At 31.5% G+C, this 18,242-nt stretch overlaps 2 protein-coding genes across 5 annotated transcripts; both read left to right on the plus strand.

Moving 5' to 3' along the window:
* The first annotated feature begins 1,525 nt into the window (after window positions 1–1,525).
* LOC130814062 (uncharacterized) lies at window positions 1,526–8,963 on the plus strand. Of its 3 annotated transcripts, none has more exons than XM_057680055.1 (7): window positions 1,526–1,822; window positions 4,208–5,195; window positions 5,277–5,345; window positions 5,435–5,475; window positions 7,206–7,225; window positions 7,318–7,436; window positions 7,951–8,963. In XM_057680055.1, exons 2-6 carry the CDS (start codon window positions 4,218–4,220, stop codon window positions 7,416–7,418), a joined length of 1,209 nt encoding a protein of 402 aa, XP_057536038.1. In that variant the 5' UTR covers window positions 1,526–1,822; window positions 4,208–4,217; the 3' UTR covers window positions 7,419–7,436; window positions 7,951–8,963. The 3 variants fall into 3 exon arrangements, with proteins under 3 accessions (XP_057536038.1, XP_057536037.1, XP_057536036.1); XM_057680054.1 differs by having other exon boundaries at window positions 1,527–1,822; window positions 7,845–8,963; XM_057680053.1 differs by having other exon boundaries at window positions 1,527–1,822; window positions 7,318–8,963.
* Window positions 8,964–10,535: 1,572 nt separating this feature from the next.
* LOC130814063 (uncharacterized) lies at window positions 10,536–17,659 on the plus strand. Of its 2 annotated transcripts, XM_057680057.1 has the most exons (5): window positions 10,536–11,040; window positions 15,042–16,029; window positions 16,111–16,179; window positions 16,269–16,309; window positions 16,642–17,659. In XM_057680057.1, exons 2-5 carry the CDS (start codon window positions 15,052–15,054, stop codon window positions 17,453–17,455), a joined length of 1,902 nt encoding a protein of 633 aa, XP_057536040.1. In that variant the 5' UTR covers window positions 10,536–11,040; window positions 15,042–15,051; the 3' UTR covers window positions 17,456–17,659. The 2 variants fall into 2 exon arrangements, with proteins under 2 accessions (XP_057536040.1, XP_057536041.1); XM_057680058.1 differs by lacking the exon at window positions 10,536–11,040 and having other exon boundaries at window positions 15,024–16,029.
* The last annotated feature ends 583 nt before the right edge of the window (window positions 17,660–18,242 follow it).

Consider the following 18,242-nt stretch of genomic DNA (forward strand, 5'->3'; position numbering starts at 1 on the left):
CTCAAACATATTTCAGGGAATTGATACTTCCTCACATCTCTTTCAGCGAATTCAGATCAAGTTAGTTGTTATTACTTAAACATTAGTGAAATCTGTCCTTTATACTCAGGTGTTCATCGTCCCCCCCTTAATTTTTTTTATTTTCTTTTAATATAGTGCATTATGTGGTTCCCATGTATGTAGATGATTATGATGATGAAGGCATCGAGAAATATTTTGCTGTGTTCCATCTTCTCCAACCTTTTCCATGTGTTGTTGTTGTTGAGGATTTTGGCGACTTCTTCCTTAGTAGGTATCTTCTAAAATGTTTTGGTTTTGTTAAAACCTAGTCTTGTATCATCCTTTGGTTGCATAGTTTTCTGGAAGATAATGGCTTATATTTCATTTAAGCGTGATAGCATAACAAATTGCATATTGATTATGACTGCACTATATTGATCATCATGTAACTAGATGAAGCAAGTGTCAACAAAGGTATAATAATTTTCGTGGCAGAGAGTTGGCCATGGTTTGAGTTATAGCTCTTTATCATAGTGCAATTATCCATGCCAAGTGAGTTCCTACTTTCTAGCTAGCTCTACTACAGCATTTTACAATGCCTTTGTAATCCAGTTCACCGTCTAACTTATGGTTCCTCTTTATTGATGTAATAATACTAGCAAATCAGCAACTTGTCAGCGTTTGCTCTCTGACACACATCATGGTGACTCTCCTAGGCTCCGATTTATTTACAAAAGATGGATTTCATCTATGTTATTGTTTACCATCCAAGTTAGATTGGTTTCTTCGAAATGTATATAAATCTCGTGAAGTTTCTTCTAGTTTTAGTACTTACGCATACATATTAATAATGAAGGGGTCTGATATATTCATATAGGTACTTATACTTATTTTTTTTTAATCAAAGGTGAAAGTGATGGATCCTGCTCCTTTCTATTTAAGCATAGTGTGCGCACAACAAGAAGTGGTTCAGGTCAAAGGAGCGCCAGATACTCTATAGCTCTTCATTACCTGGTTTTGGATGCAATTGTAGATGTGTAGCTCTGATATATTTTGTCACTTGGTTAGTATCTTTAACATATTATTGCTAAAATATGTTTAGGCATTTACAACCTGAATACTTTCTAAGTGACCAGTGTACAAGTATTTAAGCATAAGAACAAATTCCCCCCCCCCCTCCAAAGTATTGCTATATAGAATTCAAGTGGTAGAAAAGATTGGATTATAATTTATTCCAATTATGCAAAACAAAAACATGAACTGAATGTTAAAAATTGTATGCATTTAATTATAGAATTGAGCTCTAATTACAAGTATATGAAGAACAAAGTTATGAAAGGAAGAGCAGAAGTGTACAAAACCGGGAATAAGAAGAAAGCCATGGTGGGAGCGGTTGCAGCAGTAATACTGTTGGATGGTGTTAGATTTTTTGAAAAAAGTTGAAGAGTTTTTTTAAAAGAAAACAAAAACTGAAAAACACTTAAAAGGAGTATCTGTGTAATGTATGTAAAGAAATTAAGCTGAAACCCAACGGTTCTTTTTAACTCACATCATACACGAGTTTGTGGGTTCAAAACCCATAACTCACACTTTTTTCTTTTTGTTTCTACATTACTCATTAGTCATTACTGCTTTAGTGCTTCCTCATAAGTGAACGACAAAATACTAGAACAACTTCCTCATTTCCTTAAATTGTAAGACCCAAACTCTCCTAAATCCCCATCCGCCGCCGCCGTTGAGTTCACCGGTACACAATCCCGCAGTCCCGCAGGCCGCAGGCGACGCTTCATCAAGTGTTCTACCTCCATGGCTCCGTGCTCAGGTTAGTGAAATTTTTAAGGTTTTGCACTCAGAATTTCGACTCTAAATCTCTAATTATTTGCCACCCAAATTGGATAATAAAGTTGTTTATCTTGAAGTTCGCCGCTTTGTTCTTATCCTGATTTAATGTTTCATATAGAATTCACTTTATAGTGTTGATTATTCGGGGTAACAATGTACATTGTATATGTTTGATAAAATGCTTATGAGAAATTTAAATGACATAATAATGGTTATGTAGGACTATTGGAACATATCATGTATTAAGTTGGATGCTTTAATTTGACTAATGTCTAATCAAATGATTTAAATTTTAATAGGTTGGGTTTTACAATTCAAGAATAAATGAAAATTACCTTGGATTTGCCGGTTTGGGGATTTTTCCTCTAGAAACTGAAGATTGGTTTTGTGTTCTTTGTTATAGTTTTGTCTTCAGTATAAGTCCCAAATGATTTTTTTTAATATGATTAGCCGATTAGGCGGATTAGGTATATTTTATGTATGAATGTTCAATGTATGATTTCTGGTATGTTTTTAGCTTGATTTAGAGCATGATATAGAGCTTGATTTAGTCGATTAGCCGATTTAGAGCTTGAATGTTGTGAGTTGTGACCGGATATGTGAGTATTAGTATTTGAGTCCTATTATTTCTGTTTAATTGATAATGATTATTAATTCTGATTTTCTGTTTAATTGATATTGATTATTGAATTTATTATTGCTATGCATATTTTTTCATTTTTCTATGTGTAATCTATTTGTAATCCATAATTTGAACTTATGTACTGAATATTTAATTATTGTTTTTTTTATTCCTTTGTTAATTACGATTCCAAACTTCTGAAGTTTCGAACCTACACTTCGGAAATCCTGGAAACGTCACTGCTTAGTATAATGATATTAAGTAGGGGTGTTCAAAACGGGTACTGGGTCGACCCGGATCCAGAAATCTGGGTACCCGCTTTTTCGAGTATCTAAAAATGTGACCCGGTTCCGACCCGGTTTTGTTTATTTCCTAAAAATTGTGTTTTTTCTTTCCTTATTTCTTTTAACATTTTTTTCCTTATTTTTTTATAGACCGGGTCGGAAACATGATTTTTTTAACGAAAAATTTTGTTTTTTTAAAATTGGAGCTAAATTAGGCAAAATATATAAATAATTTAATTTAGCAATTTCATACTAACTTTGAATTTGTTACATATAATTGAATGAAAAAGTGATGTATTTGAAAAATAATTTTAAAAATTCAATATTTAATTTTTTCTTAAAAAAATCATGTATTCGATAAATTTAATCACGATAATATATACTTACATATTCTATGAAGCAATATTTTTAGATATTCTATAATAATAAATTCGTGCATTGTATAGGTTTTTATACTAGTAATAAGATAAAACTAAATAATGCAATATCTTTACTAACTAGTTGTTACTTTGGGGATCTTAAATAAATTCTAATTATCAAGGATAATTTTAGTAAATTTACAATCTAATTGCCAATACCAAATTAAGAATAAGTCAAATTCTTGAGCTGATCATCGAATGAGATATTTTATGAAACATGCTATCAATCTAATAATTACTAAAAAACACTTATTTTAAAATACGCCGTTTGAAATATTATTTAAGGACAATAATAGAATATAATTTAACACATTACTTTGAATTTTAATACATTTAGTTTTTTTTAGGGTAAAATGATTATTATATATTAATTATATCAAATATATTAAGAATAAGCATTTAAATTTTTTTTTCTAAAAAAAAAACCACAAAACCGGATACCAGGTACCCGATTTTACTAAAATTGATATCCGGATCCGACCCGAATACCCGGTTTATAAATCGGGTACCCGGTCCGAAATACCTCGTTTTAACATATCGGGTTAATTATCCGATTTTTTAAAACGGATATCAGGTCGGGTTTTACAAACCGGGTTTTTTTGAGCACCCCTAATGTTAAGTATATAAGGAGAAAAGATAGGAACAAAAACCCTAATTAGGCCCAACCCGTCCATGTGATCAGCTCTCCATTGCAACTCACAAGTACAGACTATAAAAAGAAAGAAACCCTAGGCTTATATTAATAATAATAGTCGTGCAAACTCTACGCACGGCACGACTATTATTATTATTATAAGCCTAGGGTTTCTTCCTGCTCTTCTCTTATCTCACTCAGCTAATCTCTAAGGTAATTTAGTGTCTTTCTAAACTTCAATCAATCTAATTGCTTTCTAATTTCCTGTAATTTATGACTTTTTGTTTTTCCAGTACTAGTACTTGGTGTATATAATAGGACATCGTCCATAATCTTATTACTTCAAATTCAAATTGTTATTATTATTGATTGATTGATTGATAATAGATAAGTTTTTTACTTTTAGGAAGTTGGATATGGATGCTGAGAAATTGATACAAAAATACCGACATGTTTCAAGGGAAGAAATAGAGGGGATAAGAAAAAGAAATGAACACGAGGGGTTGAGTGATTCCATTGTAGAGTCTACCGTAGACATCCTTAATAGCTTGAGAGAGTATGAAAAGATAAACGGAAAAGAATCTGTTCTGGTTGGCCCTCTAATTCATTTGTTGTCGGTCAAGTTTCTACCTAATAGCTTGCAAGATACACCCCCCAACATCTCTGGTAGGATATACACTGTGTTTGGTGATTTTGAAGTTGTTGGATTAGATGGCAATGGCTTTTTGAAACTTAGCGACCGACAATCATCTTGGCCTTTGACGTGTATGCCTTATCATTGTACCCGTTTTGTGGTTGATCTTGCTATGGGGGGCAAGACTTTAGGTAAGAGATACATTTCCTGTGCTGAGGATACAACTGATTTTGAACAAGTCGAAGAGAAAGTTGTTGTTACTGATATTGGCGATTTCAGTTTGCGCTACATTGCCATGACGTTTGCTATTTATGATCGTGTGCAAGTGACCTTTCATCACAAGCACGATTGTAAGTTAGAGGGTGCAAATCACAGTTTCCTTGACATCAAGGGAAAAATCATTGCAAGTTATGGCGGCAACACTTGCAATTCAGAAGCCTGTATTCTCTTTGATAAAGAATCTGATGAGTTTCAACGACTTGATTTTAAGAAACAGGTGTATCCTCTAGAAAGTGTTGACATGAATTTGTCTCGATGTTGGGTTGGTTTACCGGCATATTCATCGATTATTCTTGATGTAAATCTAATGGAACACGGATCGGGTCACAAACTTGTTAAAGAAATCTTGGAATTTCATGCTGGAAACAAATATTTTTCATATAAATCCTTTATTGTTGGTGACATCGTCATCAAAGTTGGTGTGTTATGGAATTCACCAATGCAAAATGACAAGGAGCGTGATATAATGTCTGAAGATGAGGTATTTTAAAGATTTGGTCGTTTTGTTGTCTATTTTTCCTTCTACTATGACTAATCTGTATCATATTCATGTCTCAACAAGTCTTCTGAGGAGCATATGTGTGCACAAGGGACACTTGAAGACGATGGTGATGATGAGCAAATGATTGAGGTCTAATAATGTTTCTCTCAAACAACATTAATATCTTTAGATTACTATTTTTGCACGGATCTAACAATATTCTCTCGTTTCTTGTGTAGTCTGGTGTAGCCGAAGCATCATCAAAACTCACGCGCCCTTGGTATGCATTCTGTTTTATATTTATTTTTAAGAGATATACTTTGATTATAAATGTGAGAGATATTTTATATTAAAGTGTAACATCTATTTCGTTCCAGGGGAATAATTAGATATACATGCATGTTTAAGCATACTGTTACTATTAGTTTGGTCATTGTTTTATACAATCTGTTTTTTCCCCCAGCTAATTCTTTAATAAGAAGAATTTTAATCAAAGATTATAAAAAGAAAGAAACACTAGGCTTATAATAATAATAATAGTCGTGCAGACTCGTGCTCTACTCCTGCTGCTCTTCTCTTATCTCACTCAGCTAATCTCTAAGGTAATTTATAGGGGTGTTAAAAAAAATCCGGTTTGTAAAACCCGACCTGATATCCGTTTTAAAAAACCGAATAATTAATCCGATTTGTTAAAATGGGATATTTCGGACCGGGTACCCGATTTATAAACCGGGTATTCGGGTCGGATCCGGATATCAATTTTAGTAAAATCGGGTACCTGGTATCCGGTTTTGTGGTTTTTTTTAAAAAAAAAAAATTTAAATGCTTATTATTAATATATTTGATATAATTAATATATTATAATCATTTTACCCTAAAAAAAATTAAATGTATTAAAATTCAAAGTAATGTGTTAAATTATATTCTATTATTGTCCTTAAATAATATTTCAAACGGCGTATTTCAAAATAAATGTTTTCAGTAATTATTAGGTAGAAACTTGACTGACAACAAATGAATTAGAGGGCCAACCAGAATAGATTCTTTTCTGTTTATCCTTTCATACTCTGTCAAGCTATTAAGGATGTCTACGGTAGACTCTACAATGGAATCACTCAACCCCTCGTGTTCATTTCTTTTTCTTATCCCCTCTATTTCTTCCCTTGAAACATGTCGATATTTTTGTATCAATTTCTCAGCATCCATATCCAACTTTCTAAAGTAAAAAACTTTTCTATTATCAATCAATCAACCAATAATAATAACAATTTGAATTTTGAAGTAATAAGATTATGGACGATGCTCTATTATATACACCAAGTACTAGTACTGGAAAAATAAAAAGTCATAAATTACAGGAAATTAGAAAGCAATTAGATTGATTTGAAGTTTAGAAAGACACTAAATTATTCTTAAGAGTGTTCTTAACGGGAGCCAAACTCTTTTTGAAGAATGATGCATGAAAGAAGCAGTAGACGTAGAATGTAGAAAGAATGATGGTTGTATGGTTGAACAATGTATTTTGATTTCGCCCCTAGGTTGTATCGACATTATTAGTAGGGACGTCAACTATTGTTATTTGCCTTTGTCCAAAGGGAAGCAACAAACATTGGTAGTTGTGGTACCTATGTTTATGATTTTTCGGACCATGAAACTTAAAATACTCTCATTGTGCTGTTAATCCGTGTTGTTAATCTGTTGCAACAGATTGTAGCATTTCTGTAATGCATGGGGTTATTTTTATTGACTTTTTATCTATTCTATATTTGTTTTTCAAGTTGATATCACATATTGTCTGACTGTCTATCTCACTACCTAACTACTTCTCCATGGATTTCTGGACTGTATCTTCTGTGCCAAGAGATCTGATGCATACTATGTTATGTATGCAAGTCCTGTGTAAGAATAGCAAGCTTATATTGTTTATGCAAGATTGCATTCTTCAAAATAGAATCTGTTGCTATATCTTTTCATCCGTAACTAAGTTAAGGTTTGCTGATACTTTACAAGGCTTCAGACAACCACTGCAGGTACTACCCTTCTTTGAGCACTTTGTCCTGTTTTTATGCGTTGCTTGAATGGGATCTGAATAGTCTTGCTGCTAACTCACAATTACAAACAGGTTCAAGCACAGTGTTGTCATGTTGTGGTTCCGTTGCACAATCTCTCAAGCCTTTCCATAGCACCTATGATGGTAAGAAGAAAGGCAAAGAATCTGTATGACATCAAAAAACCCTGCTGGTAAGCTCCTTTGATATCGTTCTAAGCTTTCGTGCTGCTCGGTGTGTCATCAAGTTTTGAGTATGATATTTAACACATGCTTCTCAGCCATGCTTTCTTTAGTAACATAGATTAAATATATGTGTGTGTGTATCTTTTTAAGTAATTATGCATATTATTAGAACGGCCGTCTCCTGTATGCCTGATTAGAGCTGCCCCTGTAGAAAAGAGACAGTATAAGAAATCTGCATGTGCTGTTAAGTAGAGCATTGATATTGGATTGAAAAAATTTTAGTGACTGGCTGTCTAGCTTTTTATACTGCAATCTGGGGGCTGAATTTATTTCCCTGCTGATAATTAATCAAGTTTGCTCAGCCAAGTATTTGTAATTGTATTGTTATTGGTTGTTGTGTTCTTGCTAATTTTCAGAGTTTTGAAGTATACATTTTGAGCGTTAAAATTACACTAGAAGTTTGTTCAAGAGCAACAATTGACGGGAGAAATAAACTTAACATACATTAATTTGCATTGTTAGCTATCTATGATGCGAACATGTAGTCACCGAAGCACGACATCGAAGATGAAAAACAAGTCTACACTAGATAGGTTGAAGATGAAAGACTATGCTTATACTGGCTGATTGTGTTTTAGAAACTTGAAAATTTCGGTTCTTTTATGGTTGTTCTTTCTTTGCTGTTAGATAAGACCATTCTATCTTTCTATATCAATAAGTTTCTTCCTTGATTCATTTATTCTTATGATTCCTCGGATTAAAATGATACATTATCTGTAAGCTTGTCGCCACATCTCTCAATCACAATTGTCTAAGCCCTAAGTATTGTTCTTCATATCACTAGAAGTATTATTGTCTGTTCTATTTCAGTCACCTGAATGTAAGATCAGTATAATTGCGACTTCACATTAATGTTAGTAAGTAACTAGGTAAATCTGATCATTTTGCTGTTAATCTGTGCTCAGTTATCCGATTCTATCAATTCTTGCAATGCATGGGATTAATATATTATATTCATTAATCGGTGTTTTCCTTTTGAGTAGTTGAAGCACGCCCTGTCCCAAGTGAAGCGATTCAGATTTTAAAAATTATACAATTAATAGCTTAATGAAACTTATTATGTAAAAAGAGCTATAATAGATAATTTTATGACAAGGTTATATACTACTGTCAATAATAAGATTTATAATTGTAATTTATATTAATATTTGAAAGCGCAAGCCTCAAAGAGGTTCAACAAAGAAAAAAAATGAAAATTATAATGCAAAGAAATTGTAATTTATATTAATATTTATAATGAAGATTATAATTAAGAACAGAACAACGATTTTTGAAACCAAGTAAAGAGCGTAGAGAGGGGGGAGAGACTTGAAAAAGACTGACTTTGAAAAGAAAGAAAAAAAAATGGACCGGTTAATTTATTTTTTCACTGGTTTAGTATTCTTTATTTTTATCCCTTAGATCTTAATAAGATCAATGGCTATAAATGCTTCTCACCCTTTCTCATTTTGAGACCCCTTCTCTATGGAACCCTCCCCTACATATATATATATATATATATATATATATATATATATATATATATATATATATATATATATATATATATATATATATATATATATATATATATATATATATATACATATATATATATATATACATATATATATATATATATATATATATACATATATATATATATATATACATATATACATATATATATATATATATATATATATATACATATATATATATATATATATATATATATATATATATATATATATATATATACATATATATATATATATATATACATATATATATATATATATATATACACATATATATATATATATATATATACACATATATATATATATATATATATATACATATATATGCATATATATATATATATATATATATATATATATATATATATATATATATATATGTATATATATATATATATATATATATGTATATATATATATATATATATATATATATATATATATGTATATATATATATATATATATATATATATATATATATATATATATATATATATATATATATGTGTATATATATATATATATATATATATATATGTGTATATATATATATATATATATATATATGTGTATATATATATATATATATATATATATATGTGTATATATATATATATATATATATATATATATATATATATATATATATATATATATATATATATATATATATATATATATATATATATATATATATATATATATATATATATATATATATATATATATATATATGTGTGTGTGTGTGTGTGTGTGTATATCTATCAATCTAATAATTACTGGAAACACTTATTTTGAAATACGCCGTTTGAAATATTATTTAAGGACAATAATAGAATATAATTTAACACATTGCTTTGAATTTTAATAAATTTAATTTTTTTTAGGGTAAAATGATTATAATATATTAATTATATCAAATATATTAATAATAAGCATTTAAATTATTTTTTTTAAAAAAACCACAAAACCGGATACCAGGTACCCGATTTTACTAAAATTGATATCCGGATTCGACCCGAATACCCGGTTTATAAATCGGGTACCCGGTCCGAAATACCCCGTTTTAACAAATCGGATTAATTATCCGGTTTTTTAAAACGGATATCAGGTCGGGTTTTACAAACCGGGTTTTTTTGAACACCCCTATAAATTACCTTAGAGATTAGCTGAGTGAGATAAGAGAAGAGCAGGAGGAGTAGAGCACGAGTCTGCACGACTATTATTCTTATTATAAGCCTAGGTTTTCTTTCTTTTTATAGTCTGTACTTGTGAGTTGCAATGGAGAGCTGATCATATGGACGGGTTGGGCCTAACTAGGGTTTTTGTTCCTATCTTTTCTCCTTATATACTTAATAATTATTAAGTATATAAGGAGAAAAGATAGGAACAAAAACCCTAGTTAGGCCCAATCCGTCCATGTGATCAGCTCTCCATTCCAACTCATAAGTACAGACTATAAAAAGATAGAAACTTTAGGCTTATAATAATAATAATAGTCGTGCAGACTCATGCTCTACTCCTCCTGCTCTTCTCTTATCTCACTCAGCTAATCTCTAAGGTAATTTAGTGTCTTTTTAAATTTCAAATCAATCTAATTGCTTTCTAATTTCCTGTAATTTATGACTTTTTGTTTTTCAGTATTAGTACTTGGTGTATATAATAATATGGCATAATCTTATTACTTCAAATTAGTAATGTACAAATTTTTAAAAATTTTTTAAAAATTTTATTTTCAAATTTCTGGAAAGCTTGAATTTATTTTCATATTTTTTTAAAAATTTTAAAACCCCGGTTTATATTATTTTAAAAAAAAAAATTTCAAAACCCTAAATTTACTTTGGGCCTTTGAAATCTTCACTGCTGGCCGTTATTTAATACTTCTTCAATCTTCACTGCTGCTTCGTCATTTGCTACTTCGTCATTTGCTACTTTGGGCCTTTGAAATCCCGGTTTCTTTCAGTTCATCTCCGATCTTCTTCTTCAGATCGATGCTTTATTTTCCTTGTTGCACTTCGTCATCAACAGGTAAGCATCAAAGAACATCATCTCTGTCTTATTCCCCATTTTTTGATTTTCATTTCAGTTTTTATTTTCTCAATTCTTCCATTATTTCTTTAATGGTGACATTATTGTATTTTACTTTAACTGATATCTGAGTGAGGAACTGAGGATTGAAGTCATATGCAAGTTTATATTTTTCTTATAGAATTTGATGAATTTGATGGATTGTTGGTGTAGGTCTCATAAATTGATTTCCCATGAGCAAATCAGAAACTGAACTGAACTAATGACTGTGCAGATAAAAATTGAACTGAACTGAACTTCAATAAAAACTGAACCACTGAACTGAACTGAACTAAAAACTTCGAAAATCATTGATTATTTTGCAAGTCTGTGTTAGCTTGATGAATTTACTTTATTCTGAACATTTCAAATTTTCAACCTTTTTTTGCATCGTTTTGTGTGGTTTTAGTAGATACATTCTGAACATATTGGCTAGGATTTGACGGGTGGTGGGGCGGGTAAAATGGGTATTAGACGGGGATGGTACCCAAATGGGTGGCGGGGCGGGGACGGGGAAAAAAATTATACCCGCCGCGGGGATGGAGATTGAATTAACAGATGGGGATAGGGATGGTAACGCCAATACCCGCCCCGCCCTGCCCCGTTTGCATCCCTAACAACATATATTAAATAATAAGAAAATAAAAAAGTAATTTAAATAAAAAAGAGAAATAAAAAAAGGTCAGTCACACGCGACCAAACCGTGGCTGAGTCGCACAAAATGTGCGACTGGACCACGATGCAGTCGCACGTTTTGTGCGACTCAACCGTGGCCCAATCGCACATTTTTTTGCGACTAAATTTTTTTTTTTAAAAAACAAGCATTCGAATCGATTTAAGTACGTACCGAATCGGATTTATAGTCGCTTTGGTTAGCCATTGTAAATCGAATCCAACTTTTAGCTTGTTTTAACTCAGAGAGCGTTTTTAGAGAGATTTTAGAGAGATGTTACCGTGTTTGAGTTCAAATTATGTATAACTAGTTGCGGGGTCGCGTGCTTCGCACGCGGTCCCCTAAGTTATACTTTCGAGTTTAATGATACTCCTTTCATTCTTTTTTGTTTGTCTTCTTTACCTTTTGCATGCATTTTTCAGCAAATTTTAAGCTTTAATATCTCTAAATACGTATCATAAAAAATTATAAAAATTATATATTAAAAAACATTACTTCAAGACTAATCTAAGATCTCACGTGAATATATATATATATGTATATACATATATATATATATATATATATATATATATATATATATATATATATATATATATATATATATATATATATACTTCGAAAAAAGAAACGGAGGGAGTAATATTTTATATGTTTCGATTTTAAAAAATAGTTACCAAAATATTTATGTTGAATATACCAATTTTAATTTGGTATACAAATGTTGAATTTTTCAAGACAGAGTGAAAAGATGGCATCAAGTTAGAATGAAGCGATTGTTTGTCACTTAGATTTTATAAGTTTTGATGTTTTAAATTTTTCCTAATCCTCTAAATTTGTTTGTCACTTAGTTCTATATTAAGTTGGCTACCTTGCAAGAATTATTCAACATCCTACATCCTATTATCTCATATTCTTAGTAACACCTTAATGGTCATGATAAATGATGATGTTTTACGCAATTGCTAGTTGAGTAACATGCTAGATGACACACATACACCTATACTCGGAATACAAGATGCATTGTGTGAAAATATAAATCTGAGACAAGCTACATGGGTTTGTGCCAATTGCCAACCCAATTACACACAAAATTCCTAGTTCAAAAACATTTTTCATATAAGTAAATAATTAAAGAAAAAAAGTTTAACTTTGTGCTTTAAAACATAACCCATTACTTCTAGGCTCTAGCCCCAAGAAGCCAGAAGAGATTGAACAATCAAAATAGCCAAATATTCCACATATTCACCAACCTAATAGAACTTAACTAAACAAGAAAGAAATATCCTTTGTTACTGTAGCATCCTATTTCTTAAGTATCCATGTCTAAGAAACTTCCAATGCATGATGAATACATGAGCAACAATAAATAACAAATTTCAATGAATTATCTTACAATAAATAACATATTTCATTCAGAAGTATTCAACAATAAATAATAAATTGCTCAAAACTAATGTCTAATCAAATGATTTAAATTTTAATAGGTGGGGTTATACAATTCAAGAATAAATGAAAATTGCCTTGGATTTGCCAGTTTGGGGAATTTTCCTCTAGAAACTGAAGATTGGTTTTGTGTTCTTTGTTATAGTTTTGTCTTCATTATAAGTCCCAAATGATTTTTTTTAATATGATTAGCCGCTAATCGGCTTAGGTATATTTTATGTATGAATGTTCAATGTATGATTTTTGGTATGTTTTTAGCTTGATTTAGAACATGATATAGAGCTTGATTTAGTCGATTAGCCGATTTAGAGCTTGAATGTTGTGAGTTGTGACCAGATATTTGAGTATTAGTATTTGAGTCCTATTATTTCTGTTTAATTGATATTGATTATTAATTCTAATTTTCTGTTTAATTGATATTGATTATTGAATTTATTATCGCTATGCATTTTTTTTTCATTTTTCTATGTGTAATCTATTTGTAATCCATAATTTGAACTTATGTACTGAATATTTAATTATTATTTTTTTATTCCTTTTTTAATTACGATTCCAAAATTCTGAAGTTTCAAACCCACACTTCGGAAATCCTGGAGATGTCACTGCTTAGTATAATGATATTAAGTAGGGGTGTTCGAAAGGGTCGACCCGGATCCAGAAATCCGGGTACCCGCTTTTTCCGGTACCTAAAAATGTGATCCGGTTCCGACCAGGTTTTGTATTCGTTAATTTTAAAAATTTAATATTTAATTTCTTCTTCAAAAAATCATGTATTCGATAAATTTAATCACGATATTATATACTTACATATTCTATGAAGTAATATTTTTATATATTCTATAATAATAAATTCGTGCATTGTACGGGTTTTATACTAGTAATAAGATAAAACTAAATAATGCAATATCTTTACTAACTAGTTGTTACTTTGGGGATCTTAACTAAATTCTAAATATCAAGGATAATTTTAGAAAATTTACAATCTAATTGCCAATACCAAATTAAGAATAAGTCAAATTCTTGAGCTGATCATCGGATGAGATATTTTATGAAACATGCTATCAATCTAATAATTACTAAAAAACACTTATTTTGAAATACGCCGTTTGAAATATTATTAAAGGACAATAATAGAATATAATTTAACACATTACTTTGAATTTTAATACATTTAATTTTTTTTAGGGTAAAATGATTATAATATATTAATAATATCAAATATATTAATAATAAGCATTTAATTTTTTTTTTAAAAAAACCACAAAACCGGATACCAGGTACCCGATTTTACTAAAATTGATATCCGAATCCGACCCGAATACCCGGTTTATAAATCGGGTACCCGGTCCGAAATACCCCGTTTTAACAAATCAGGTTAATTATCCGGTTTTTTAAAATGGATATCAGGTCGGGTTTTACAAACCGGGTTTTTTTGAACACCCCTAATATTAAGTATATAAGGAGAAAAGATAGGAACAAAAACCCTAGTTAGGCCCAACCCGTCCATGTGATCAGCTCTCCATTGCAACTCACAAGTACAGACTATAAAAAGAAAGAAACCCTAGGCTTATAATAATAATAATAGTCGTGCAGAATCGTGCGCTACTCCTCCTGCTCTTCTCTTATCTCACTCAGCTAATCTCTAAGGTAATTTAGTGTCTTTCTAAACTTCAAATCAATCTAATTGCTTTCTAATTTTCTGTAATTTATGACTTTTTGTTTTTCCAGTACTAGTACTTGGTGTATATATAATAGGGCATCGTCCATAATCTTATTACTTCAAAATTCAAATTGTTATTATTATTGATTGATTGATTGATAATAGATAAGTTTTTTACTTTAGGAAGTTGGATATGGATGCTGAGAAATTGATACAAAAATACCGACATGTTTCAAGGGAAGAAATAGAGGGGATAAGAAAAAGAAATGAACACGAGGGGTTGAGTGATTCCATTGTAGAGTCTACCGTAGACATCCTTAATAGCTTGAGAGAGTATGAAAGGATAAACGGAAAAGAATCTGTCCTGGTTGGCCCTCTAATTCATTTGTTGTCAGTCAAGTTTCTACCTAATAGCTTGCAAGATACACCCCCCAACATCTCTGGTAGGATATACACTGTGTTTGGTGATTTTGAAGTTGTTGGATTAGATGGCAAAGGCTTTTTGAAACTTAGCGACCGACAATCATCTTTGCCTTTGACGTGTATGCCTTATCATTGTACCCGTTTTGTGGTTGATCTTGCTATGGGGGGCAAGACATTAGGTAAGAGATACATTTCCTGTGCTGAGGATACAACTGATTTTGAACAAGTCGACGAGAAAGTTGTTGTTACTGATATTGGCGATTTCAGTTTGCGCTACATTGCCATGCCGTTTGCTATTTATGCTCGTGTGCAAGTGACCTTTCATCACAAGCACGATTGTAAGTTAGAGGGTCCAAATCACAGTTTCCTTGACATCAAGGGAAAAATCATTGCAAGTTATGGTGGCAACACTTGCAATTCAGAAGCCTGTATTCTCTTTGATAAAGAATCTGATGACTTTCAACGACTTGATTTTAAGAAACAGGTGTATCCTCTAAAAAGTGTTGACATGAATTTGTCTCGGTGTTGGGTTGGTTTACCGGCATATTCATCGATTATTCTTGATGTAAATCTAATGGAACACGGATCGGGTCACATACTTGTTAAAGAAATCTTGGAATTTCAAGTTGGAAACAAATATTTTTCATATAAATCCTTTATTGTTGGTGACATCGCCATCAAAGTTGGTGTGTTATGGAATTCACCAATGCAAAATGACAAGGAGCGTGATATAATGTCTGAAGATGAGGTATTTTAAAGATTTGGTCGTTTTGTTGTCTATTTTTCCTTCTACTATGACTAACCTGTATCATATTCATGTCTCAACAAGTCTTCTGAGGAGCATATGTGTGCACAAGGGACAAGTGAAGACGATGGTGATGATGAGCAAATGATTGAGGTCTAATAATGTTTCTCTCAAACAACATTAATATCTTTAGATTACTATTTTTGCACGGATCTAATAATATTCTCTCTTTTCTTGTGTAGTCTGGTGTAGCCGAAGCATCATCAAAACTCATGCGCCCTTGGTATGCATTCTGTTTTATATTTATTTTTAAGAGATATACTTCCTCCGTAACAAAATAGATGTTACACTTTGATTATAAATGTGAGAGATATTTTATATTAAAGTGTAATATCTATTTCGTTCCAGGGGAAGAATTAGATATACATGCATGTTTAAGCATACTGTTACTATTAGTTTGGTCATTGTTTTATACAATCTGTTTTTCCCCCCCAGCTAATTCTTTAATAAGAAGAATTTTAGTCAAAGATTATGAAAAAATGCATTATGTTTTTTAACTGTAGTTGATATGTAGATCATGAGGTTGTCAATCTTGAATAAATATGTGGATTTCAGGTTTGGAGTACATCGAAGTATGCCGTTTCCAAGTTCTATGGTTGAAATTTATGCTGTTTACATTGGTCGTGACAAGCTCAAAGCTTTGCAGCTATATGGATCCATTGAAGTCTCAACTCTTGGTAATGCATATTACTGTTTTAATAGAGAAGCAAGTGATTCTTTTGGATTGTTAGAGGGGAGCAAAAATTTACCTTTGCTTGATGGATCTCTGGAGTATGATGATTGTGACTCATTTAAAATGAAAATTGATCTAAAAGATGTCGAAGGTCTTTTGTGCGTTAGAGGTTACGTAAATTGGGATGATAGGACCCTTGAACATGGCACGCGATGGTTTAATAAACCTCTATGCTCATTCGTTGAAGGTCAACATGGTTTTGCTGCCATATGTTACTCATTTTTTCCACAAGCAGTGAAAGCAAATCTAATGGTTTTGTTAGCACCGAAACAGAAAATTAGCAGTGACAGTTTTGAAGGCTTTCCAAGAGTTTACGGTAGTATTACTGCTCAGCATGGCTACTTTGACTACACTAGCCGCTACAATAAAGATTATTTTCGAGTTACACTGTTTGAGAGGAGTGCAGAGAATGCAATTCAAACAAGTGCCGATGGTGTGATCTCGCTTTCAAGATCAATAGTTGTTGTTCCATTGGACTCGACACTTGTGGTTGGATTAGATTTGTCTATGTGTGTCGGAGATAATCAAGTCTCGTTCAAATATTCAGCTGATCTTAAGGTTGGCGCAAGTAACTTTAGTGTGGAGAGTGAAAGCAATGACTATTCGGTTCATATAAATGTAAAATGGCTGGACTAGAAGTAGTAGTTTAATGGTCAGTCATATTAGTAGTTTATTTTAAATTATGTGGATGTAAAATCAGTAGAAGTGTGACTCTAATATCAAAACCTAAAATATCCTCATTTTGCTGTGCTAAGGCAACACTGCAAAAGATTGTAGCATTTCTGCAATGCATGGGATTAATTTCATTGACTTTTTATCTATTCTGTATTTGTTTTTCAAGTTGATATCACATATTGACTAACTGTCTATCATACTGCCTAAATGCTTCTCCATGGATTTATGGACTGTATCCTCCGTGCAGTAACTTGTAACTGGCATGGAAGCACAGGAGATCTGATGCATGCTATGTTGTGTATGTGAGTCCAATAAGAATAGCATGCTTATATTGTTTATGCAGGAGTGTATTCTTCAGAATAGATTCTGTTGCTGTATCTTTTCATCTGTAACTGAGTTAAGGTTGCTGATACTTGATAACCCTTCTGTGAGCACGTTGTTCTGTTTTTTTTGAATTGCTTGAATAGGATCTGTATAGTTTCGCTGCTAACTCACAATTACAAAATGGTTCAAGCACAGCGCTGTGGGTCTGTTGCTAGCCTATCTCTTGTACGCACAATCTCTCAAGTCTTTACAGAGCACCTATGGTAAGAAGAAAGGCAAAGAATCTGTATGACATCAGAAAACCTTGCTTGTAAGTGGGGCTGCAAGAGTTATTGTTTAACAAACTGTTTATTATTCAGCTGCACTGCAAGCAATAGTAGAGGGGCTGCCTCATGTCGTCAACTTTTCTGATAAAAAAAGGATG

This window comes from Amaranthus tricolor, chromosome 5 (genome assembly GCF_026212465.1).
Source record: "Amaranthus tricolor cultivar Red isolate AtriRed21 chromosome 5, ASM2621246v1, whole genome shotgun sequence".
NCBI lineage: Eukaryota > Viridiplantae > Streptophyta > Magnoliopsida > Caryophyllales > Amaranthaceae > Amaranthus > Amaranthus tricolor.

Excerpts from the sequence above, each read along its gene's own strand:
- LOC130814062 (XM_057680055.1), top strand. The coding sequence starts at position 4,218 with ATGGATGCTGAGAAATTGATACAAAAATACCGACATGTTTCAAGGGAA. Across the intron at positions 5,196-5,276 it reads ATATAATGTCTGAAGATGAG|TCTTCTGAGGAGCATATGTG; the intron begins GTATTTTAAAGA and ends TGTCTCAACAAG. Across the intron at positions 5,346-5,434 it reads ATGATGAGCAAATGATTGAG|TCTGGTGTAGCCGAAGCATC; the intron begins GTCTAATAATGT and ends TTTCTTGTGTAG.
- LOC130814063 (XM_057680057.1), top strand. The coding sequence starts at position 15,052 with ATGGATGCTGAGAAATTGATACAAAAATACCGACATGTTTCAAGGGAA. Across the intron at positions 16,030-16,110 it reads ATATAATGTCTGAAGATGAG|TCTTCTGAGGAGCATATGTG; the intron begins GTATTTTAAAGA and ends TGTCTCAACAAG. Across the intron at positions 16,180-16,268 it reads ATGATGAGCAAATGATTGAG|TCTGGTGTAGCCGAAGCATC; the intron begins GTCTAATAATGT and ends TTTCTTGTGTAG.